At 37.3% G+C, this 24,281-nt stretch overlaps 2 protein-coding genes, 1 non-coding gene and 1 pseudogene across 5 annotated transcripts; all 4 read left to right on the plus strand.

Moving 5' to 3' along the window:
* Nucleotides 1-216: 216 nt before the first annotated feature.
* LOC149404394 (L-type lectin-domain containing receptor kinase S.4 pseudogene) lies at nucleotides 217-2,786 on the plus strand (annotated as a pseudogene).
* Nucleotides 2,787-3,239: 453 nt separating this feature from the next.
* TRNAW-CCA (transfer RNA tryptophan (anticodon CCA)) lies at nucleotides 3,240-3,311 on the plus strand. The gene has a single exon. It is a non-coding gene; the product is annotated as a tRNA-Trp (tRNA).
* Nucleotides 3,312-13,633: 10,322 nt separating this feature from the next.
* Nucleotides 13,634-17,018, plus strand: LOC149404396 (glucose-induced degradation-like protein). Of its 3 annotated transcripts, none has more exons than XM_089608042.1 (8): nucleotides 13,634-13,726; nucleotides 13,940-13,998; nucleotides 14,666-14,809; nucleotides 15,833-15,906; nucleotides 16,084-16,138; nucleotides 16,229-16,291; nucleotides 16,402-16,529; nucleotides 16,681-17,018. In XM_089608042.1, exons 1-8 carry the CDS (start codon nucleotides 13,681-13,683, stop codon nucleotides 16,757-16,759), a joined length of 648 nt encoding a protein of 215 aa, XP_089464168.1. In that variant the 5' UTR covers nucleotides 13,634-13,680; the 3' UTR covers nucleotides 16,760-17,018. The 3 variants fall into 3 exon arrangements, with proteins under 3 accessions (XP_089464168.1, XP_089464169.1, XP_089464171.1); XM_089608043.1 differs by having other exon boundaries at nucleotides 13,640-13,726; nucleotides 13,943-13,998; XM_089608045.1 differs by lacking the exon at nucleotides 13,940-13,998 and having other exon boundaries at nucleotides 13,645-13,719.
* Nucleotides 17,019-17,920: 902 nt separating this feature from the next.
* Nucleotides 17,921-21,396, plus strand: CYCD7;1 (CYCLIN D7;1). Its single transcript, XM_089607511.1, has 6 exons — nucleotides 17,921-18,193; nucleotides 18,274-18,363; nucleotides 18,456-18,569; nucleotides 18,663-18,879; nucleotides 20,464-20,597; nucleotides 21,148-21,396. Exons 1-6 carry the CDS (start codon nucleotides 17,921-17,923, stop codon nucleotides 21,394-21,396), a joined length of 1,077 nt encoding a protein of 358 aa, XP_089463637.1.
* The last annotated feature ends 2,885 nt before the right edge of the window (nucleotides 21,397-24,281 follow it).

Raw genomic sequence — 24,281 nt, forward strand, 5'->3', positions numbered from 1 at the left:
GAAGGGACAAAGGAAAAGAAAAAAAAAAGTTACAGGAGAATAATAATTAAACTATCATTTTATCTTTGTCTTAAACAATGATCCGAAATTAAGTAAGAGTTATATTTGTTGATCTAGTCAAAAATCCAGTGTCTCTTTACTTTGCTTCGGTGGCCCAACAATTTGATTGTTTTTAGAATTCTAATTTTATAAGTAATCCCAAGTCCAACTATCGTGACTATTATTCTTCGATCTCCTAGTGTTACTAATGTGAAACAACTGACAAAATATTCGCTAATTCTACGCCTCAAGATTTACTTCCGGAGGGTCCACCCACGTGTATTGTACCACCCTTTCTCTCACCAACCTCATATCATATGCTTGAAAAAAAAAAAAAAAAAAAAAAAGAGAAGAAGAAGAAAGAGAAGGAAAAGGAACGACAATACATCATGGCTATGGGTATGAATATGACAGTGGTGGTGTTACTAGTTTGGTTGATTGCGAGCAGTTGTTCGGAAGCGACGGACCTTCTATTCCACGGATTCAAGGGGTCGACGGCGGAGAATCTGACGCTGACGGGCGTGGCGGAGGTGCGGCCGAGCGGCATTCTGCGGCTGACGAACGACAGCCGGCGGATGACGGGGCACATGTTCGCGGCGGCGCCGGTGAGGCTGAAGAACTCGCCGTCGGGCGAGGCGGTGTCGTTCTCGACGTCGTTCGCGATCACGGTGGTGCCGGAGTACCCGAAGCTGGGCGGGCACGGGCTGGCGTTCGCGGTGGTGGCGTCGGAGGACCTCTTCGCCCTCCCGAGCCAGTACCTGGGCCTCCTCAACGCCTCCGACAACACCGGCAACACCTCCAACCACCTCTTCGCCGTGGAGTTCGACACCGTCCAGGACTTCGAGTTCGGCGACATCAGCGACAACCACGTGGGCATCAACCTGAACAGCATGAACTCCACCGCCGCCGCCTCCGCCGCCTACTTCGACGCCCCCGGAGCGCCCCCCACCAACTTCAGCCTGAACGGGAGGCCGGTCATGGCCTGGATCGAGTACGACGGCCCCCGCAAGCTCCTGAACGTCACCGTCTCCCCCTTCGGCCACAAGCCCCCCGTGCCCCTGCTCTCCCAGGCGGTGGACCTCTCGCCGGTGCTCAAGGAGTTCATGTACGTCGGCTTCTCCGCCTCCACGGGCCTTCTGGCCAGCTCTCACTACGTGCTGGGGTGGAGCTTCAGCACCGCCGGGCCGTGCCGCGAGCTGGACCTGGCCGCGCTCCCCCACCTCCCGGGCCCCAAGAAGAGCCACGCCGTGCAGGCCATCGCGGGCTCCGCCACCGCAATCCTCCTCGTGCTGGGCCTGGGCTGCGCCGCCGCGTGGCTGCTCGTGCGCTACAAGAACGCGGACCCGGTGGAGGCCTGGGAGCTGGAGCTGGGCCCGCACCGCTTCTCGTACGGCGAGCTCAGGCGGGCCACGGGGAACTTCGGGGAGAAAGAGCTGCTGGGCCGCGGGGGGTTCGGGAGAGTGTACCGCGGGACGCTGCGGCCCTCGAAGGCGGCGGTGGCAGTGAAGCGCGTGTCCCACGAGTCGAGGCAAGGGATGAAGGAGTTCGTGGCGGAGATCTCGACCATCGGGCGCCTGCGCCACCGCAACCTGGTGCAGCTGATGGGGTGGTGCCGCCGCCGCGCGGACCTCATCCTCGTCTACGAGTTCATGGAGAACGGGAGCCTGGAGAAGTTCCTGTTCGACAACCCCGCCCGGCCCTTGACCTGGGACCAGAGGCTCAACGTCATCACCGGCGTCGCCTCCGCGCTCCTCTACCTCCACGAGGGCTTCGAGCAGGTGGTGATCCACAGGGACGTCAAGGCCAGCAACGTCCTCCTCGACGGCGACCTCAACCCCCGCTTGGGGGACTTCGGCCTCGCCAAGCTCCACGACCACGGCACCAATATGAGCACCACGCGCGTGGTGGGCACGCTGGGCTACCTGGCCCCCGAGCTGCCCAGGACCGGGAAAGCCACCACCGGCTCCGACGTGTACGCCTTCGGGGCCTTGATTCTCGAGGTGATCACCGGCCGCCGCCCCATCGAGCCCAAGGCCCCGCCGGAGGAGCTCGTGCTGGTCGACTGGGTGTGGGACATGTACAAGGAAGGGAGGCTGGTGGACGTCGTTGACAAGCAGCTGGGCGGGAAGTTCAACGCCGCGGAGGCCGAGACCATGGCCAAGCTGGGCCTCATGTGCTCCAACAACGTCCTCGAGGCCCGCCCCACCATGAGGCAGGTTCTCAGGTACTTGGAAGGCGAGGTCCCGCTGCCCCACCAGGTGCGCGACCCCTTCGCCCTCTCCGACCGCAACGATCTCATCGCCGCCACCGACGGCTTCGACGATTTCCTCCACTCCTTTCCCTCCTCATCTTTCGACGGCATGATCACCAAGTCTCACTCCTTCGGCTCCAACCTTCGCGGCGGCACCAGTTTTAATTCGTCCCCGCTCTCCCTGCTCCGCAGCGGCCGAGACTAGCTTGTCCGGTTCACTTTTTTTATTTTATTTTAAAATTTAATACAAGTTAAGTTAATTACATTTTCAATTATATATTAAGCAGTCAATGTATGTATACATTTGTAAATTGCCAATATCAGTCTTGTGTTTGTCCGAGATGACAAAGATGGATCAGTTGTATATGGATCAGTTGACAAAGATGGATCATAGGTTGTAAGAGTGCAGGTTCGATTAGAGTAGTTTGGGATTGTTGACTTTTTATTCTCTTTCTAGAGTGTTCTATGTCTGACCGATCCAAAACATTTATTTCAACTATGTTTTCTTTAATATATATCTATGAAGACGCATCATCTCTTTCTTTGACTTTCTTACTGCTAGGCTTTGTTTGTTCTCTTCGATGATAATGTGGTGTTTATTTGTTGAGATTTGCCTCTCTCGAGCAAAGAAATAGTTGGTTCTGCCCGCAATATAATATACTTCAACAAATCTTGAATTATTTGACACCCTACCCACTGATATCATTTAATGCGTACTATAATTCGTTGTGATTGCGAAAGAAAGAGCGTGGTCCAATAACAATAAAAGAATGTCGCCAAATATTTGAATAATCAACGCTTTAGGTTTTTGAAAGCGGCGTATTATTATATGTTCAACCTTCTTAGTCCGATTCCGCACGCCAACATCTCAAACCGTAAACCAATAATATAAGCTTGATAACTTACATGTTTTTACTATTATTCTTTAAGAGACCAACATCATCAAAACGGATCCGTGGCGCAATGGTAGCGCGTCTGACTCCAGATCAGAAGGTTGCGTGTTCGATTCACGTCGGGTTCAAACCCCGTATTCATTTTTTCTTCTTTTTCTATTATGTACTTATCATTCATTTATTATTATTTTTTTTTTTTGAAGAATCATTCATTTATTATTTTAAATAGAAAAATTAGACGGGTTAACCAAATTCAAACGTAGAGATTGCGTTTTAGCCAACATTTACATTTATTTTGAGAAATAGCCAATTTCGCTGACGTGGCGTTTAAGCCAATATTTTGCTTCCAGTTTTGCCCTTTTTTAATTTTTAAAAAAATATAATTAAAGAAAATCAAAATTGATTGCCAACATATTTATGATTTGATTGCCAAGATATTCTATTTAGATTGCCCAATATTATTATTACTACAAAAAGAAAAGAGCCCCGTGTATGCAGTCCTGAGCCTCGCTCCGACGAACCTCTCGCGGGCCTCGAGCGGCGGCGACAACCAGATCGCCCCGACGAACCTCTCAAGGGCCTCGAGCGGCGGCGACAAACAGATCGTGCTGACGGCGTATAGCCTGTTGTCGGAGATCGCAGTGAAGGCGGCGAACTCCGAGGGCAGGAAGTTCGCGGCGGGGAAGAAGTTGGATCCGGGGTCGGAGGTGGTGTACGGGTTGGTGCAGTGCACGCCGGACCTGTCGAAGAATGACTGCCGACAGTGCCTCGTGAATGCGACAAAGGGGATCGAAGGGCGGCAGAGGAAAATCCTCTTTCCCAGCTGATGTCTAATGTACGATGTGGACTTGTTCTTCCCAGGTGATTCATGTATGGAACGATTTTCAATCCTGTTAATTAACGTTAATATCTGTTAATTGCTGTTATGTAGGTTTTTGAACGATTTAGATCCTGTTAATTAACGTTAATATCTGCTAATTACTGTTAATTGACTTTGTTTTTGAATTTTTTCCTTGTTCTTCCCAGCTGATTCATATATGAAACGATTTTCAATCCTGTTAATTAACGTTAATATCTGTTAATTGTTGTTATGTAGGTTTTTGAACGATTTCAATCCTGTTAATTAACGTTAATATCTGTTAATTGCTGTTAATTGACTTTGTTTTTGAATTTTTTCTCGTGCGGTGTAGGTTTGGTTGCGTGTTTGAAAGATAAGCATTTATCACGGTGGATTTGTTAGATATGCATTTATCACGGTGGATCTGTTTTAGTTGGCATTTATTCACGCGATTCCAATTTCATTTCTTTCTTTTTTGGATGCGGGAATCTTCCAAATATTTTTATTTGATATTATTTAAATGAAGGGAAAATTTGTATTTTTTTTACTGTTAATGTGGTATATTGGCTACACATTAAAAATAAACCAAAAGTTGGCTATTTTGACAATTACAACGTTTGACTTTGCTATTTTGCTCGGGCTCCCTTTTAAATACATGTATTCCATATTTCAGTAATGTTACCCAAACTCTTTACTGTTTCTACATCAAACATAAACATTATTTTCAACTACTTATTAACCGCCAAATACACGTGAGCCCAACTACTTACATCTGTAAATACATGAAAATGACTGTTTACCTAAGATTTACCAAACGATGGTTATTTAGCAATGTCAAACATTTAAATTGGTTATCTACCTAATGGACCCTTAATGAAATGGCTCACTCAAGTTTCAAAAAATACACGTTTAGTATGTCAAACCCAATAATCTTCTAAAAATAGTACCTAGTTACTACAATTATAAATTATTTTAACTAAAGTTATTTATTTATTTTAAATACATGTAATTCATATTCCAATAATTTCACATTCACCCAAACTTCGTACTATATCTACATCAAACACCTATTCTCAACTACTTATTAACAGCCAAACCTATGATTAGTTTGCCAAATAATCCAATAATCTTCCAAAGAAAAGTACCTAGTCACTACAATGATAATTTATTTTGGTTACATTTTTTGTTAAATTAACCATGAGACTAGAATTTTATGTTCACTACGATAACACCCAAGATCTATAACGGTTTCTACACCAAACATCCATTTTCAACTACTTATTAACCGCCAAATCCGCGATTAGTCTGCAAAACCCAATAATCTTTTGAGAAATAGTACCTAGTTACTACAATGATAAATTAGTTTCATTACGTTTATTTATTTTAAATACTCGTATTTCATATTCTTATAATTTCACTTTCCCCCAAACTTTGTACTATTTCTACATCAAACACCTATTTTCAACTACTTATTAACCGCCAAACCTACGACTAGTTTGTCGAATCCAATAATCTTCTGAAAATAGTACCTAGTTCCTACGATGATAAATTATTTTAGTTACGTTTTTCGTAAAATTAACCATGAGACTAGAATTTTATGTTCACTACGATAAAACACATGCACAAAATTATTTACGTTGCGTGCTCCACCATAAAACATGAAATTTTGATTTTGTAGTGATTCCTCGTGGATTTAAATTTTACTTTATATGAGATATCTTTCACGGGCTTTTTCAAAAAAAAAAAAAAAGTTAAGTAGTATTCCAATAGGAACTATTGGATCATATGGCCATTTGAGATTCAATGGTAAAAAAAACTGAGCCCATTAAAAACCAAGTCAAGATGGACTTAATCTGATAACAAGTCGGACCACTGACAAGAGCAAAGGCTAAACAGTTCAAGAAAGAGATGAAGAGCATTGTCCATGAAGTAGGGCGGCACAAACAAACCGGTAAAGCCGTAAACTGGACCGGACCGTTGGTTTTTAAACCGTTGGTCCGGTTTTAAATGGTTTATAATTTCACCAGTCCGGTCCGGTTTGAACTTTTAAACGGTCCGGTCCGGTCTAAAAATTTTAAACCGCGGTTTAGACCGGACCGGTTTGTATTTAAATAAAAAATTAATTAAAAAAAATATATCTAAAACGGTCCGGTCTAAGACGGTCCGGTATAAAACAGTCTAAACCGGTTTAAAACAAAACCGCACCGGTTATTATTTTAGAAAAATATAGATAAAAATAGGTTCAAATAAAACGGTCCGGTTTAAAATGGTGTAAAACGGTCTAAACGCGAAACCTTAAGTGGCCAAGAAAAGGTTGAGTGCCGCTTAACTGATTTAGGACTGAAAGAAGGCGGTACATGGATCCGTACGAGGTGAAGAGAATATGCTCTCTAAACTAGACCGATTGGACAGCTTTCAAAGGCTTGATTGCTTTTCATAGTAATTGACCAGCTTAATAGACCATCATACTTGTTTCTGCGGAATAATCTCAGATCAATCGGAGATACTAACTATGAACCAACCAGAGACACTTCCCAACCAGAAAGCAAAGTTCCCACTGATGGTATACTTAGTTGGAATCATTATAGAACTTTACCCATCGCAGATATACTGGTCGCTCCTAAATCATCAAGTAGATGCCAGTATGCATTAAATACTTTCAATAGTTAATAGAAATAACTCAACCAGCTTAACATTTGTTAACTCATGTCATAATCCCGATCACTCTCATGTCCTCTTTCTTTGTTGTCCTATTTCATTGCTGCTCCCTTTCATCTGCATGATAAAGCATTTCATCAATGGCATTGATATAGATAGCTGCAATAACTCTCAAGATGCATTATCTTCGCTTTACTTCGATACATATACGTTAAACAGACAGCTGTAGTGATCCTACGGCTCCTCTAGTACATCAATTAATGTTAGCCAATGAAGGTATAGTATCTCAAGAGTTAACAGGACCATGAGTTATTTCAATGGATTAAAGTCTATTCATGAAATACAACCAAACCTATTATCTCACTTCGGTATCTCGCTTCGCTTCGATACCTTTGCAAAGAATTGATGAACCTCTATGCCTTAATCTACAATCTACCGTACCGTATTAATGTTGGAATTGATCTAGGGTTAAGAAAAGATTTAACGCTTCGAGCAAGCGGCGGAATTTAAAAATTTTCTTTAAAACAAGTAAAACGTTTTTACAAACCTAGACAAAGAGCAAGTACATATAAATTAAAACTATTAATGAGCATTATTTGTTTACTAACCTTTAAGATGCTTGAACGTTGAGAAACCTTAGGAAGATTGAAACGTTCGTCTCTCCTCGCAGCACGTCTCACTTCTTTCCTCGGGAACTCGAGCAGCCACGAAAGTTTCTATCACAATAATCACTCGAGAAAGAAAGGAATTAGTGTGTGGGCACTTTTAAAAACGAGGACTCAAGAACAAGTCTAAGAGTCAAAGAGCTAAAACACTAGGTCAAATGTGGACCTAGGTGTCAAAACAAAAACGAAAGAAAACTTAGAGAGAGAGAGGGAGAGGGGGCGGCCAAGAGTTCTAGAGAGAGAAGCTCTCAATCTCTAAAACTTTGGAATGAATAGAATGAAGGGAATGATGGCTCTATTTATAGGAGAGGGATTACCTTCAACAAGGTAGTTTCATCTTCTATAGAATATCACATATTCATGAGCAAAATTTGCTCTCCTTCCCTTCAAGTCACACAGCCAAATAAGGCTTCTAGAAGCCTTGGATTTGTTTCATCTTTTGTTCTCCCTCTTGCTTGGCCGAATTCCTCTTTTCTTCATAGAGAAAATTTGTTTCCTCGTTTTCTTTTGGCAAGTATCTTCATACATTAATGCACAAAATAATTTCTCTTTTTTCTATCTATGTTGGGCGGCCAAGACATCTAGAATGGGCTTCTAGATGCTTCTTCATTTGTTCATGACAACATGAGAAAATGCCCATTAAGAATTTTCAAGTAAAATTCTATGAAATTAAATTAATCCTCAAGGCCCAATTAATTTGTTATGGCCGAGTGATAATATGTCATCATATGACAATGTCAAAAAATTTATTGACATTCATTTCATCCTATGTGCAAAAGGAAAAAAAATACCCTTTAGACAATTTTCGTAAAACTTGTCTCGTTCTTGTTTTGACTTAGCTTTTAGTTTAACTATTCATACTCGATATGATTTGTGATAGTGGCCTCGTGGATCCAAATGAACAAAGCTTGAGCTAAAGTACTTGGACTCAAAAGTTCACAAACCTTTTCCAAGTTTAGTTTAATGTCAACTGACTCCACTAAAGAGTTGACACTGAGAATCTCTCTATTCAAATGAATTTCTTCTATGTTTACCCTTCATGAATATCATCAGCTAGTCGGGATTTACAAAATTACCATTTTACTCTTCTAGCTGTTATTTCCTCAACTCCTTTGTCGCTTGTGAATAAGTCAGAAACAATATATTGACGAGGAGCTAACAAGTCACATTGTTTCATCCAAAAGAGTCATGACTTAATTTGGACATTGGCCAATTTATTTATTCATATTCCAAGGAACAAAGCATGAGGTGATATACATTGCATTTCAGCAATCTTGTACATGAATTCCATATCTATGAGATCTTCACAAAGTTACCCATGACATCTTCATAACTTAGTACTTCACCAATAGGTCCTGTTAAGAATCACATAGTGAATCCGAACTCTGACTTTCTCAAATGAGAATACATCCGTTCCTTAGAGAGGTTATGGCAAATTCGTGGCACACGTTAGAGATTTTCGAGAGTACGTCCTTGTAACGGATCATGAAATCCTTCAAGGATTCATTCTCTCTCTGTTGGATTCCCCACAAGTCTGCTATGGTCAGATCGTCCTCCACGAACATCGAATAGTGTTTCAGGAATCAGCCGATAATTTGTCAAAACTATCGATGGAGTTCGGCTCGAGTTTGGAAAACCACTCTAAAGCGGACCCAGACAAGCTTTCAGCGAATAGTTGGCAGTATCCTGCCTCTAATTCTCTCTCTGCGAGCATAACCCGTCCCATTGCGACTCTGAAGGACAAGATAAAAGCTTTCGGACTTGAAGTGCCACTATACCGCGGAAGGCGAACCTTTCCGGTATCTCCCAACTGCACTTCAGTGATATTTCTGGTGAAAGGAGTCCTCCTTGTTTCTTCAACGAGGCGATATATCTTGGGGGCCGAGCTGGTTGCAGAGTGAAATTATGAGCGAACAGCTCTCAGTTCGGCCGTTATTGATTCCTTAAATCGGTCATGCTGGGTTCACCCCCGTGAAAGAGGCGAGGTCCCGTATGTGCAGGAGTGACCGCGGTTGCACCTACCGGGCTATGACGGGTCTGATTCATCCCGCCAAAACGATGTGGGATGAACGTTTGATAGGTCGCCGACGGGCGAGGTCCTGCATTAGTCGGGAAGGACCAGGATGGCGCTCCCCCAAGGGGAGGCGGAGAGAGGCCGGAAGGGTCGATCGTGACTTCTGCCGTGACTTCGCTAGCAGTCCCCCCAAGCTGAAAGCTTGTGCCGGGAGACTGGTCTGTTCCTTGGGCGACCTGTATCCCAGAGAAATCCAGACGGACTCCGGGAGGGAGAGCCCGACTCGTTTGCGCAACCGAGGCTGCTTGACGAGCAGATTCCGAAGCGGTCATATCTCCGGATCCCACCTGAGGGTCCGGGGTGTTTTGAGGAGTCGAGAGAGTATTCAACCGGTCATTAAGAGCACGGTTGGTCTCAGCTTGTTCGTCTATTTTTTTGGTCAGCATATCCAGGATTTCCCTGATCCCCGGAGGGATCTCCTCTCCTGATTCGTAATGAGTCAGAGTGGAAGACATGATAATAAATTTTTTTTACGAACTGCTTCTTTCGAGATTGGTCTTTCTGAGTGTGTCCCACAGACGGCGCCAAATTGTTGATGTCGATTTTTGGATCGATCAACAATCAAGAATAAATGAATGCTAAGATATTATATTTTAGATGGGTTTCGAAAGACGTCGTATAAGAAACAGTATAAAAATAAAAACTATAATAATAGAAGAATATTAATTAATTATATTGATCGTGAAATGAATTACAAATGGACGAGGTGACGAACTCAATAAGACGAGCTCAAGACAATGATTACACGAATACGAAATATGGGAATTGAGAGCTGTGTTTTAACTTTGCATGTGCGAAAATCGTCGTCTCATCTTCTATTTATAGGCGAGATGGAACCTTCTGGCCGAAGACACGTGTTCATCGATCCACACTCCTCGTCAAGGCTGAAGTCATCTCAGACCCGATCTTCGCGGCGTGGTCCTTTCTTTGATTGATCGATTCTTCTGGCCAGAGGACGTGGTCGAGCTGGAAAACGTAATTGGATTTGGGCCGATCTGACGAGATCGAACTGAGTCCAAGGTTGATTTCGTGGGCCGACAGTTGAGATCGTGATAGGCCCATAGTTGATTCTGTGGGCTAGTCTTTAAGTGGATTTTGGGCTTTGGTCAGCCCAAAGCCCACCCGAGATAATTATTTAAATAACTGAATTTTTAATACCCCCACAGGTTGCATGTCGGGCTCTACTATTACTACAAACTTCTGTTTTTCGTTTCCCTTTTTATTTTCAGAACTAGCTTTCTTTGACCTAGCCATCTACTACAAGAAGGCAACGTTGCGTAAAAATATTTAATCATGATTTCAAAATATTTAATCAACTTTTTCATAACAAACAAATAAGAAGCTAAGAAATTGTTAGCATTCCTTCAAACATTGAAGAAGAAGAAGAAGAAGAAGAAGAAGAAGAAGAAGAAGAAGAAGAAGAAGAAGAAGAAGAAGAAGAAGAAGAAGAAGAAGGAAAAAAAAATTTGCACGAGATGGAAACGCGAACTAACCTAGTTCGACGTTGATGGCGACGAAGACTGACGGAGATGGCGACAAAGATCGATGACGATGACGATAGAGATCGACAACGACGGCGAGTTTGACTATGACGGAGATCGACGACGTTTAGGTTAGAGTTTTGAGCTTCGCGTATTAGGAGTGTTTGGCATTTTTTGTTTTTGTTTGAAAGAGTGTTTGGTCTTTTAGCTTAAAGTGAAATAGTGAGGTCAGTATCGGGGTGAGTGAAATGTTATTTTGGTGATTGTTCAAATTTTGGGTTAGTTTACTTTAGAATTATTGACATTGTTGTCCCCTGTACTATGACCAGTTCAGTCTCTGAACTCTCAAATTTGATTGAGTAGTGTTTGAACTTTAATTTTTTTTTTTCGTTTTGGTCCTTTCGTCTAATTTTTTTCCAATTCGTCAGTTAAATGCTCATGCTTTTCTCACGTGGCTTACTATAAAAGGACAATTTAGCAATCTCAACACTAACCAATTATTTTAATCCGAAAATGATTATTACCATGAAACTGATTATAACCAATTTAGTAATCTTCAGAATTAGGATTTTTTTATTACAACGAAATAAACCCTGGATCATGAACTGGAAATGAAAACCCAATTACTCAAATTATAATCGGCTAAGATTCTGGAAGAAAAATGAGAATTTGGAAACCGATCATTGTGGGATTTAAATAGACAACACTTAATTTTAGTTTTATCAAAATTGGACACGTCGCGAGGCTGGGAGCGGAGCCTCGAGTCCGCCAGAGCATATTTCCGTTGCCATAATCAACCATCTTTGTTTGATGTTTATGTTTAGGATCAAATCCACTTCCCTTTTAGCCTCTTTATCTGAACTAAGGGTATATTAGTTGCAGGATCAAATCGCAGCCGCCGACAAAGTCATCTCCGACCAGATCGAGAACGGGAGGCAGCTGTACTACGTTTATGAGATCGAATCAGGGTCGGACCATAGCCTCATCTCTGCATCTCGCCAACAACAAACAAACTCTACGCCCACTTTGTCAAAGCCCCTGCCATCGACAGGAAACGCGACACCGACATGCTCACCCACCTCCATCGCTCCTTCTCCACCATATCCAACACCTAATTTCTCCAGTCCACGTATGTCCTTGGACGAGGAAGAAAAATAAAATGTCTTTGTGCGTCGCCGACGATGCCAAGCTGAGGTGACAACAGGGTAGATTGAGAAGCGACGGAGCAATTGTGGTGGTTGTGGATTCTTTTGATATAAAAAAATCTCTTCCGATTTTGTGATAATTTTCTTTAGAATGAACAAGTTAATAAAAACATTAATTTTCTTTTAATTTTGGTTCGTGAAGATTTTTTTTCCCGATTTTCTTGCGATTTGTGTCTAAGACCGATGAGAGTCAGGAAGAAGAAGAAGAAGATGAAGAAGAAGAAGAAGAGAGAGAGACAGATAAATGAATTTATAAGAAAAAAAATAAATTAAAAAATCTAATATAAAAAGGATACAAAAGAGAGAAGATGAGAGTATTTTAATAGTTTCTTTTTATCAGTTATCACGTGCAAAAAGTGTACCAATTTACTTCATTAAAACAGATTTGAAAGTTCAATGACTGAAATAACGGTCATAGTACAAGGGGCAACAGTGTCATTCATTTTTTTTTAATTTTGGAAAGTTAAGATTATTTTGCTAAAGCAAAATTTTAAAAATGACTAGATAGCTAGTAAGTTTACAAATATTTTGACGTTGATAATATCACACTAATCTTAGATTAATAGTTGTACCGAAAGATAAGATTATTTTATACATCATTAAAACAGATTTGAAAGTTCAATGACTGAAACAATGGTCGTAGTACAAGGGGCAACAGTATCATTCATTTTTTTTTTTAATTTTGGAAAGTTAAGATTATTTTGCTAAACCAAAATTTTAAAAATGACTAGATAGCTGGTAAGTTTACAAATATTTTAACGTTGATAATATCACACTAATCTTAGATGGGAAAATAACACATTTATACCCTGTGTTTTAGTAAAATGTCGAGTTTAACCCTCGGTTTTCAAAAATGTCGAGTTCATACCCCCTGTTTAACTAAAATGACGAACTTATATCCCCTGTTTAACTAAAATGACGAAATTATACCCTAAAATAAATAACAACGTGACAAATCTCCCTTTCATTGATATTAACTCTTATATAAGAAAAACCAAATCAAATCTAAATCAGTACCCTAACTTCCAAATTCTCAATTTTGAAATAAAAATAGCATTAAATTGAAATTAAATAATAAAACTCATACCTCCTAAGAAATGACTTCATTCCGTGTTCGAATTGTAACTCTAAATCCTGGGTTCTCTGTTCGAATATGCGATTTTGATGACTATCAAGTATCGATGTTTACCCATTTGCCTCTTTCTGTGTTCTTCACAACTAAGAGACTGTTGTTTATTTTTTAGTTTTTAAATAAATTACATATATGGCGTGAATGAATAAAGATAATTGGTGTTTATATATAAATATTATAGTCAACGTCAATGAAAAGTCAATAAAAATAATATTCGTGACACTGTTGTCTATTTCATGGTATAATTTCGTCATTTTAGTTAAATAGATGATATAATTTCGTCATTTTAGTTAAACGGAAGGTATGAACTCGACATTTTTGAAAACCGAGGGTTAACTTGACATTTCACTTAAAACAGGGTATAAATGTTATTTTCTACCGAAAGATACCCGGAAAGAAACCTTCCCCAAAACATAAACCTTGAGAGAGAGAGAGAGAGAGGAAATGCCGGTGAGAGTAGTGGATAGCTCAGTACTTTCTCAGGTTTCTGGTATTCCTTTCTTCTTCCTTTTTCTTGAAAATTATCGTTTCTTTTTATCGAATTGTTTAGGGGGAAAATCTGTGTGGTCTGTGAATGACCGAAATCGTTTTTTAAACCGAGTCCAATATGATTTGGTTGTTTTCTTATTTATTTATTATAAAGAAGAATCCAAAGACAAAAAAAATGCGATTTTATATCGATTCCATATTTTTCTGATCTTAGAAGGTGCAAATTCTGTGCAAACCTCACCACAAGCTTGTACTATTTTGGGTGTTGGACAGGTAACACGCTTTTTCTTTCACGAAATTCATTTATTCAGTGCGGTTTTGTTGTGACATAGAAATCTTAGTGACTTCGTTTTTTTTTTTTTTTTTTTTTTTTGAACAATTAGTGACGCCGTTTTAAGATAAGCTCTTTTGTTTTAACAGCAAGATTCATAGTTTGTGCGGCCTTTCTTTAACTGATAGGATGACATTTTGACTGGCTGCCTAAAACGGGTTGACCACACTGTTCATCTTTGTCTTGAATTTGATTTGTAATGTGGAACCGTACGAGTGATGGGATAAACGATGAATGCCTAAAAAAGAAATTGACAATATAATCCTCAACTTCTCTAGGAGCAACTTCGTTAGGAATTGAAAACTAGACAGGGAATAAATTGGTAAAGTGAATAGAGAAGCTTAGATCAGTGGATATTACTTTCCCTATCTAGATAAGCTACCCTTTCTTTCTAAGCGGCTTCTGAACTCAGTTAATATTAGTTTCTCTTTTGTTATATTAATTGCATTAGACTACTCCTAATTTGTTGTATATTAGCTGTGAAGAGTAGGTGTGATTTTCTGCTCAGAGTTTGTTTGGGGCTACTGTATTATCACACGAAGAACAGAAACAGAGCTCTCTCTCTGTGTGTGTGAATCTATTTATTTATTCATTAATTTTTTTTGGCAGACCTTCTCTGGAACTCAGAATGTATCGGGTCTGCAGAAAGATGAGGCGTGGAGGGTAAATGTGTGTATACAAGGATGTGACCTTGAACATGGTTATCTTTGTGGTACCATGGAAGCTCTTAACGTTCCCATGGCAGATACGCCGGTTAGAAATTCCGTCTCTTTGTGTATTCACCTTTGTAATATGTTCTTCATATATATATATATATATATATGTTCTCCATTTATGTCAATCTTTGCAGGTGGGTTAACAATGAGATCACATTTCCTTGCTTTTATAAAACACATAATAGTTGAAAGAGCATAGAAGGTCTCTTTGCTTTCAAGAATTTTGCACTTTATTCGAAAATTTAATACATAATTGGTAGAAGACAAAAGATATCTGTTGAACGTATTGTCACATCGATGAGAGATTCGACATTTCTCTTTCAATATTCCCGAACAGATCCTCACTCTAGGCAACCAAATAGTTAATTAATTGCTTAGGTAAGAGTTACTGTCATTTGGAAACTTGTTAGTCTATAGGAGAAGCAAAAAGGAGTTGTTAAGTAGAGTTAGGGAATCGCCAGCTGGGGAGAATGAAATAGTTCTGCGCGAGGCTTAGCCTTTTGGGAGCGTTTCGGGTCTCTCAAATACATGTTTATCATGTATTTAGTATCTTTTTTTTTCCAATGAAAATCAAATGTAGTTATTAACAATCAATTTCTGTAATGCTGACCTTTATTTTTAGCGGGGCTGATTGACAGTATCAACACTGAATCTGATTATGTTTTTTATTTCTTGCGATGAGTTCAAAATGTCTCTTTAGCGGACCTCTCTAGGGATTGAGCAAGCACCGTATTACAGAAACTATGTGTGTTGGTTTTTGTCAAGTGGCAAGAGAAAGATCTTAGGTGGCGGGCTGACGTGTTTGGGTAGCGTTTGGTCTGGCCTCCTTTTGTTATTCTCTTATTGCTTCTGCTTCATTTAAAAAAAAAAAAAATGCTGACCCTGAACTAGTTTCGTTTTCTTAATGCATCAGAAATCACCTGAACTCAACCGATTAATTTCAACGTTTCACTTGCTGTTTCTTCACTTTATATTAAGTCTATCTTTTTTTAGGCTCAAGTCACTGTTGGTTCCTTTGGTCGTTACTGTCAGTAACGCAGCTTGTTATAATGTCCGCCAGGTAGTCACGTTTTGGGAAGGGGAAATTGTCGATGCCAAGAATTATACTTTTTTCACCGGAAAGTGGGAAGCAACGTAAGTCTCTCTTCTTTCTCAAACTATTATGCGTAGCACCAAACACATTCGTGTAGATACTATTCGGTCACAAGCAACCATCGAATACCCGATTTATCTAAGAATAAAAGCCCTGTGTTGATAACTCTAAGAATAATCCTGTTTTACACCTCTAATATGCTTATAACGGCTTGACAGACCGGAGGACGATCTTAGGCACTGGACCAAATTTGCTTCTTTTAATCCTCTAGCAGTAAGAAGTCATGTTATTTTCGGTGTATAGACATCATTGTAATGTTCTTTCACATTCCAACGGTTTTCTCTTTTTCTTTTTCGAAACCAGAGCCAAGTGGAGGTCGATGGAGGCAAATACTTGGACTTGAGCAACTATCAATACATATTCATGGTAATACCATCTCACGTTTTCTGTTTTTCAATGAAAACGAAACTAGATAAAAATTTCAAACCACGTGGAACTAATGAAAACGCCTTCCGACAATTCTGTCTTATTCCCAGAGATGGAAAGAGCAATATTTCGTAAATGTTGGAACAGACTGCGGGTTAACCATAGCTGGATTTTACTATGTATGCTTTTCATGCAACGATGGCTCAATCAACGGCTTCTACTATGATCCCAACAGCAGGTATTTTTTCTATCTTTATTTGCCATTAAGTATTTTTAATTTGAATGAATAAGAAGAATTATACAGAACGTGATTCAGAAATATTCCTGTGAGCCCGTGTGTCAATTCCAATAGAATTTAAGTAATTAATTTTCTTGAATGAAATCTACAGCCCGTTCCAGAAGCTGGAGCTGAAATCTACAAACGAGGGACGGTCTGGTTTCAGTTTTTCGTCGTACGAGTTACAGTAAATCATACGATTTATTGAACCATAATAGAGAACAAAAGTTGAAATTCAATATTTTCTTTGCTGTATATAAGTGGTTTGATCTTTGTGTTTGTGTGCGCTATTTCCAAAACCTTATATTGTACCATTCTGTTTCTGGTACGTATTATAATATTTGTAGAAGATATAATTGGTGATAAATTTTGGGTACCAATTCTTGTGATTGTCATTGTCCAATTGATATTCACAGCCTAGTTCTATAGCATCTCATGAGTTTTATCATACCTAGTTAGTCAAGTGCTCAATATCTTATAACCCGAAGCTCGAGCTTTATTGAGCTATTCAATTTACAAAAGTGCTAAAAACAAGACATATCTTCTTTGATGAAAAACAAATGTTACAGTTGATCTCGGTTCATTTAGTTTCTGTTCTCTATGACGTAGACTTTTTCAAGCTAAAACGACATTAAATATAAAAGGAAACGTCAAAACTTTGGAAATTTGACATTAAAAAAAATGGAACTTCAGTTCTCCCCAAATTGAGCATTATTTTCGTATGAAAATCACGGTTCCAAAATCCAATATTGATGTATCCGAAGTACTCGGATGTAGGCTGTTAATTTTTTATTCGTATTTTTATGGGATTGATTCGATTCGAAGAATGAATATATATTTTTGTAACAACATTAAAAAATAAATTATCAGAAACTCACGAGTCAAAAATGGGAGAGTTAGTGGGCCCACGTGTTGAGCTGTAAAAACAGCGACCGGACTCAACTACATCAGTTGGGGCCCACTTTCCAACTACCACACAGAATTTCACTCACAGATAATAAAATATTCATAACGATAAAATAAAAATTAAAGATATTAATGAATGAAGAGTCATATTAATGTAACACACGTCCTCGTGCCATCACGCAGTTGGTTACCACTGCGGTAAAAAAAATTACCAGAAACATCTCTTTTTATTCATGCATTTATCCCATTTCATGTGGGACGTGTCTCTCTTTTTATTTCTCTCTAATTAACCAACCAACTTTCATATACATATACATATATGTATACATATACTGCATCTGAAAACACATGCATGACTTCTTCTGAGGCCTGACAAAACCGCACCAGAAATGATCTATTCCAAAATGAAGTCGTGAAACACTTGTACAATATTGTTGTTATTACACATGGAAAGTTTGCTTTGTGACGAGGTGTTGTGGATTAGCACTTATTCCAGTCCTCCATCATTAGAGCAAACTGGAAATGCTGTTGATCATAAATCACGCAGCAATAAGTTTATCGATGAGGCGTATCATATGACTAAGGAAGACTGTGAACAAGCTCTCAACATATGCCTTGAGAGCGAGAAGAGTTACGTTCCGAAACCTCACTACCTTCAATATCTCATCTCCAACAATCTGGTCAACGCTAGGTCTAAAATCATTCAATGGTTTATCAAGGTCAGTATTTAATTAAATTGTATAATATACAATTATTGCTGTTTATCAAGCAAATTAATTAAAAACATGTGTCGCTGCAGAGCCAAATTCGGCTGAATATAGCTTCCTTCGAAACTGTGTTCTACGCTGCGAACTACTTCGATCGATTCGTATCGTTGAACCTTTGTAAGGTAATAATAATATGGAATTATTGCGATCAATAGACTTATTTATGACGATTAATTAATTAATGAAAAATGAAATTAAATCTAATAAATTTAAGGAATGGAAAGAGTGGATGGTTGAACTGTTGGCCATCGCTTGCCTGTCGATCGCGTCCAAATTTGGCGACGCCACTGCAGATTCCGCTCTTACCTTGCATGAAATCAACCAATCGGTACGTACGTACATATTTTGCATGAGATCATCGAGTTTTGTGAAGCCTTGTAATCATTAAATAAATTGCTGACATATGTTGTATGAATTATAGATTGTTCATGATATTGTGGAGTACCACTACGTGTTTGAGGCAAGAACGATTGCGGAGATGGAAATGGTATTATTAAAGGCATTGGATTGGCGTCTTGGTTGTACCACCCTTCATTCTTATGTTGAAATGTTTAAACGCCTCATCGACTGTGATCTCTATCATCAAACCCACGACGTTCGTAACAACCTCAATGACTTTCTTCTCCGAGCCCTTTCTGGTAATCTTTACACAGCAACAAACCCATATATAAATATAGTATTTACATTCGATTCGTTTTAATAAAAATAAACCAAATTTTAACATTAAATAAAAATTTAGTTTTCTTTTATACATGTGCTCAACATACATAAGAAAGAAATCTAACCGCCGCTAACGTGTCAGTTTTATATCTGTCATGTAATTCCTCACCGATTGTCATCGTTGTAATACGGTTGTTTAGTCCTCTATTACGCTCCACAATTTTTTATTTTTATTTTTTTGTAACAGTATAGTATATATGGATAAATCATATATCTATCGATGATTTACCAATGATGATTTACATAATTGTTTCTGAAACAGTGCTGTATATTTTTATTAAGCCTAATCATTTGAAGATATATCACATATGAGAAATAGAAATAAGCCGTCATTGGTGTTAAAATAACCACCTTATCCAGAGTTTCGCGTGAAATAGTTTGTAAAAGATAATGATCTAAACCATGACTCATCAATATTTTTATCGAAAAGAGAGAAATATATATATTTATTATAATTCATTAAAATTGTGGACATTTATTTCGATGAGAAATTAATAATCAGATTTGCACTCAAAATACTTACGGTTTAATAGAAGTCAATCGTCGCCATATTTATATTATATATAATTTTCAAGAATTTGTTGCAATTACCTAAAATTTCTAGTTTATTTTAAGATCTAAGCCAAAGTTTTACTCTTTAATTAATTACTTTATTGCAAATTTAATGAATTATATTTTTTTAATAAAATGAGATTTGAGTTACTTAAAAAAAAGTGGACTATTGGACAACTGGACTAATTACTCCTATAATTTATATTTATATATACACACACCCGCTTCTTCATATTCGTTTTGGTGTATACTGTTCCTTGTTGGATATATATTATACATGGAGCCAAATTAATCCTAGACTTGCGTGATTATTGGGTAACATTATTGAACTTTCTTGAATTTTTTCATGACGATTTTAATTCACCAATAAAATGATCTTTTCATTAAATACTCAGAAAAAAGGATAAATACGGGAAACAAGGAATAAAAAAATGAAGGCAAAGATAAGACTTGTGTGTTTGTCTGTAGTTTTTTAAATTGTTTTCTATCTTTTTTGAAAATGGTGTTTGTGTGTAGATGTAACTTTGTCACGAACACGATATGGTTAATTGGAAAATAGTTATAATATGCAAAATGCCATATATACCTCGTTAACCACAATATATAAAGACTGATAAAAATTTAGTTTTCTACTTTTGTTTATCGGACACCCAATAATTTGTATAATATTCTTAATATGGACCCTATTGAAAAAAATTGAAGATAAAATGTGATCCAAATTCATTGCTGGCTGATCATTAGAGATCGGAACTTCATTCCCTGTAAATAAAACAATATAATCCATGTACACCCCAAATCCAAACTCTTAATTTTAAATATGGTACTTTGCATCATGAATGAGTTATAATAAATCACTAGAATCACTAAAACGTATACATATATATATATATATATATATATATATATATATATATATTATGACTAATTAATTTATAATAAAAACGGTGCAGATATCAAAATGTTGGAGTTCAGGCCAAGCGTAGTTGCGTTATCGGCTCTATGGTGTTGTTCAGATAATTCAACAATATCATCAAGGATACCCAATTATGCTTCTCTTCAAACTCTCTACAGCCAAGATCAAAAGGTAAAACTAATTCTGGCCCATAAAATAAAAACCAGAATCAGTAATATCTCGATCATAAAAAAATGCACAAAATTACGTGATTGGACTAGATCACTTAAAATGTTGTATTTTACAATTTAACTAACCTTTTAAATATGTTTAAAATGATAGTTCGATAGTATTTTATATGATTTTCTCTAGCATTTTAATACGTTAATTTTAGTTAATGGAGGTAAATGGCGATAGTTATACAAACATATGCAGGTTCCAAAATGACAGTGATCAGCAAAAATATAAAATATAAATACCTAGCAAGTTTAGTTTAACTGCACGTATATATCTATAGCCTATTATTTCTGAAGGCTAATGGAATCTACTCAGTATTATTCTACTCTATTTGATTGTTTTTGAATTGATCAACACTAGTAGCCTAGCCAGTACATACTAAACAAAGAATACATAAACTTGTATTTGAAATATATGTTTGATTTTCTAGGCCTCTCTTATAGGTTTAGTTATTAATAGAAAAAGTACTAATGCATTTTTTCTTATTTAATAATTAAATTTGTAGGATGATCTGGCCAGGTGTCATGAGATCATGATTGATAGCAGTAATACAACATCGTTGTACAGCTGTGTAGCTCAATATAACAGTCCTTCAAGTCCCACTACAGTATTGATGTTGAAGAAACATGTCAGCATTTGTGACATTCGTGTTGATCTCTCCCTTTTCCAAATCTTAGCGGCCACTAATAATCCCCAACAACCAAGTGCAGCGAAGAAGCGAAAGAAAACCAAGATTGATAGACTATCTAGTTAGTTTGTGTTACAACATTTTCTGACTATCAGCATGATGGATCAAATGCTGTTCAAGTATTAGTTTTAATTTAGGCAGTGCTCATCAAAGTAAATTTTTTTTTTCCTCTTGAAATTTGTGTAATACAAGTAAAAACAAGGGGGAGTATGAATCTGCAACTGACATGGTTGAATTTTAACCAGTTATCTGTTTGTATTAAGCTGTAAGTCATTAGCTCAGATTTATTTAGGAAAATTATATTTTGAGCCCTGCTTAGAAGTAGTAATGGTCTCACTAATACAAGTACCCCCTTAATCAAATTAAAAAGATGGCGATTTCAATAATTTTAGTATTTGGTGCGCACAGATGTATTTCAAAATATTATAAAAATTCATTACAAAATTGTGTAATACCTCACAATGATAGGTAGAAAGATGAAAGGCGTCATCAATATGTTTCAAGAGTCTATAACTACTGTAATTATATTGTTCTGAGAATAATATCAGCGTTTGAACTTTGAATTGCTTTCTTAATTTTCACTGTTTCGTAATGTTCAGAAATATGCTAGTCATAGTAAATAATCTGTTGGCAAAGTTAATATAGTATGTATAAAAATTACAATTAATTACCAAACTAGCTAACTAAAACTAAAACTAGATTAATTTTTAATTAGCCAATGTTTTGTAAATTTTAAATAAATAATCAAGGTTTTGTAAATTTTAGGTAAATAATCAACGTTTGATAAGATATTTCAGTCAATTTATGCATATATATATTTGGTCATGGAGTAAAATATGTTCACTAACAAATTAAGTTAATTGTCCATAAAAAGAGTAAAACATGTTAACAATTATGGCCGATTCAAATTAGTCTGCCTATAATAAACTATATATATGAGACAAACTAAATACAAATGAGATAAAAGAGAACAGTCTATAAAAGCACATCTAGACAATTTCCCTTCTAAACTCCATGATCCAGCTGAGACATAGAGCAAAAGTCTATACTCCCTTAAGTGAAAAATTGTTTCAATCCCCGATCAGTTGAGATATAGAGCAAAAAGCTTGGCTTCAATTAATGAAAAATTATCTTAAAAATTCCGAAGTTGTCACGATAAACCATGTGAAAATTCAGATGATAGCTGTAATATCGGTACACTTCAAATCACTCGGAGTAAAACAACGACATCTAACATGCACGCATATATATATACATATAAATATATGCAGAGCCGGCCCAGCCCTTAGGCCAGTTAGGCAACTGCCTAAGGCCCAAATATTTTTTGGAAAAAAAGGCCCATATTTTTGTAATTATAGGCCTCGAAATAATAATAATAAAAAGGGAACAGGCTTGTGTACTTGTCAATTGTTTGTTAATGCTTACTGACGACTTCAAATACAATTTCGTTTGTATTAATAATATAAAAAAACACACATGATAAATCAAAACAAAGCCTTTTAAAGACAATGTAAGTATGCTAACATTGTAAAAGAAAAAAGAATTATTTTTGTATGAAAAAAATAATCGAATTTGGTAATGTTTTAAAGACAAATATTTAGATAATCCCTATGGTTTTTTATGAACGGTAAATTATCAAAGTCTTCCAAAAGGGAGATAGATTTAAATATTTGATTAAAAACTAAACGGAATATTTTATGATATTTTTTTAATTTATTAAGGACAATGTAATATTTTTATATTTATTGAAAATGATGATTGAGGAATTTTTTTACTTTGAAATATTGTGTTTTACTTTCAGAAAAAAAAGGGCTTAATTTAAATCTCGCCTAGGGCCTCGAAATGCATTGGGCCGGCCCTGCATATATATGTATGTATATGTATATGACAGGCAGTATCTATCTTATTTGGGAGCCATCTTATTTGCGAACTTGACTAAGCGACCCGCTCTTGTTCTCATAAAAAAATATTCATTCTATTTATATATACATATATATATATATATGTATATGTATGTATGTATATGTATATGAAAGGCAGTTTCTATCTTATTTGGGAGCCATCTTATTTGCGAACTTGACTAAGGGCTGACCCGCTCTTGTTCTCATAAAAAAAAATATTCATTCTATTTCAAATACATTAGGTACGTACACACTAATATGGTGATCAGACCCGGCCCAACTACTAAGCATTTGTCTAGAGCCCCAAATATCAAGAAGAAAATAAGGCCTCATATTTATTCTTTGTTACACACGGGCCTCATAATTTTTTAAGCCTGATAATCGTTACAGACCTGATTTCTTTTTGGTCCAATTATGTATTAGTACTGTGAAACATTAAGCCCCCCTTTTTTTTCCGAAGATATCAACAGTATCCTATGTGTTTAATCAAAATGCGAGATTTATCTTTTCGATTTCTATAAATATCAGACATATCCCTTCAGTTTAATATAAATAACATATACCTCCCTTGAAAAATGTTATATTACAAATATCACCATTTTCGTTTATTTTAAAAAAATGAACTCCCCAAAGTACCCTTAATGAAATAATTTTTTATTTTCTATTCTATATACAAAAAATTAAATTAAAAAATTTCTTTATAAAAAGTAAGGATTTTTTTTATAAAGATGGATTTTGATTTTTTTAAAATAAATATTTATTCTGTTAAGGTATTAAGGGTATTTTTGGGGAGTTTAAATTATTTTTTATAAAAAATAAACGAAAATGGTGATATTTGTAATATAACATTTTTTTAGGGGAGGTATATGTCATTTATATTAAATTGAAGGGATATGTCTGATATTTCTAGAAATCGAAGAGATAAATCTCGCATTTTGATTAAACACGAGCGATACTCTTGATATTTTCACCTAGGAGACGGTCTTTGAATCCAGTTGGACCAGAGGGATTGGAGCTTTGGTGATGGGGTGCATCACTTTGAAAGAAGGT

The sequence above is a fragment of the Urtica dioica genome, chromosome 2, assembly GCF_054948205.1.
Source record: "Urtica dioica subsp. dioica isolate 48M chromosome 2, U.dioica_male_clone48M_v1_H2, whole genome shotgun sequence".
Lineage (NCBI taxonomy): Eukaryota > Viridiplantae > Streptophyta > Magnoliopsida > Rosales > Urticaceae > Urtica > Urtica dioica.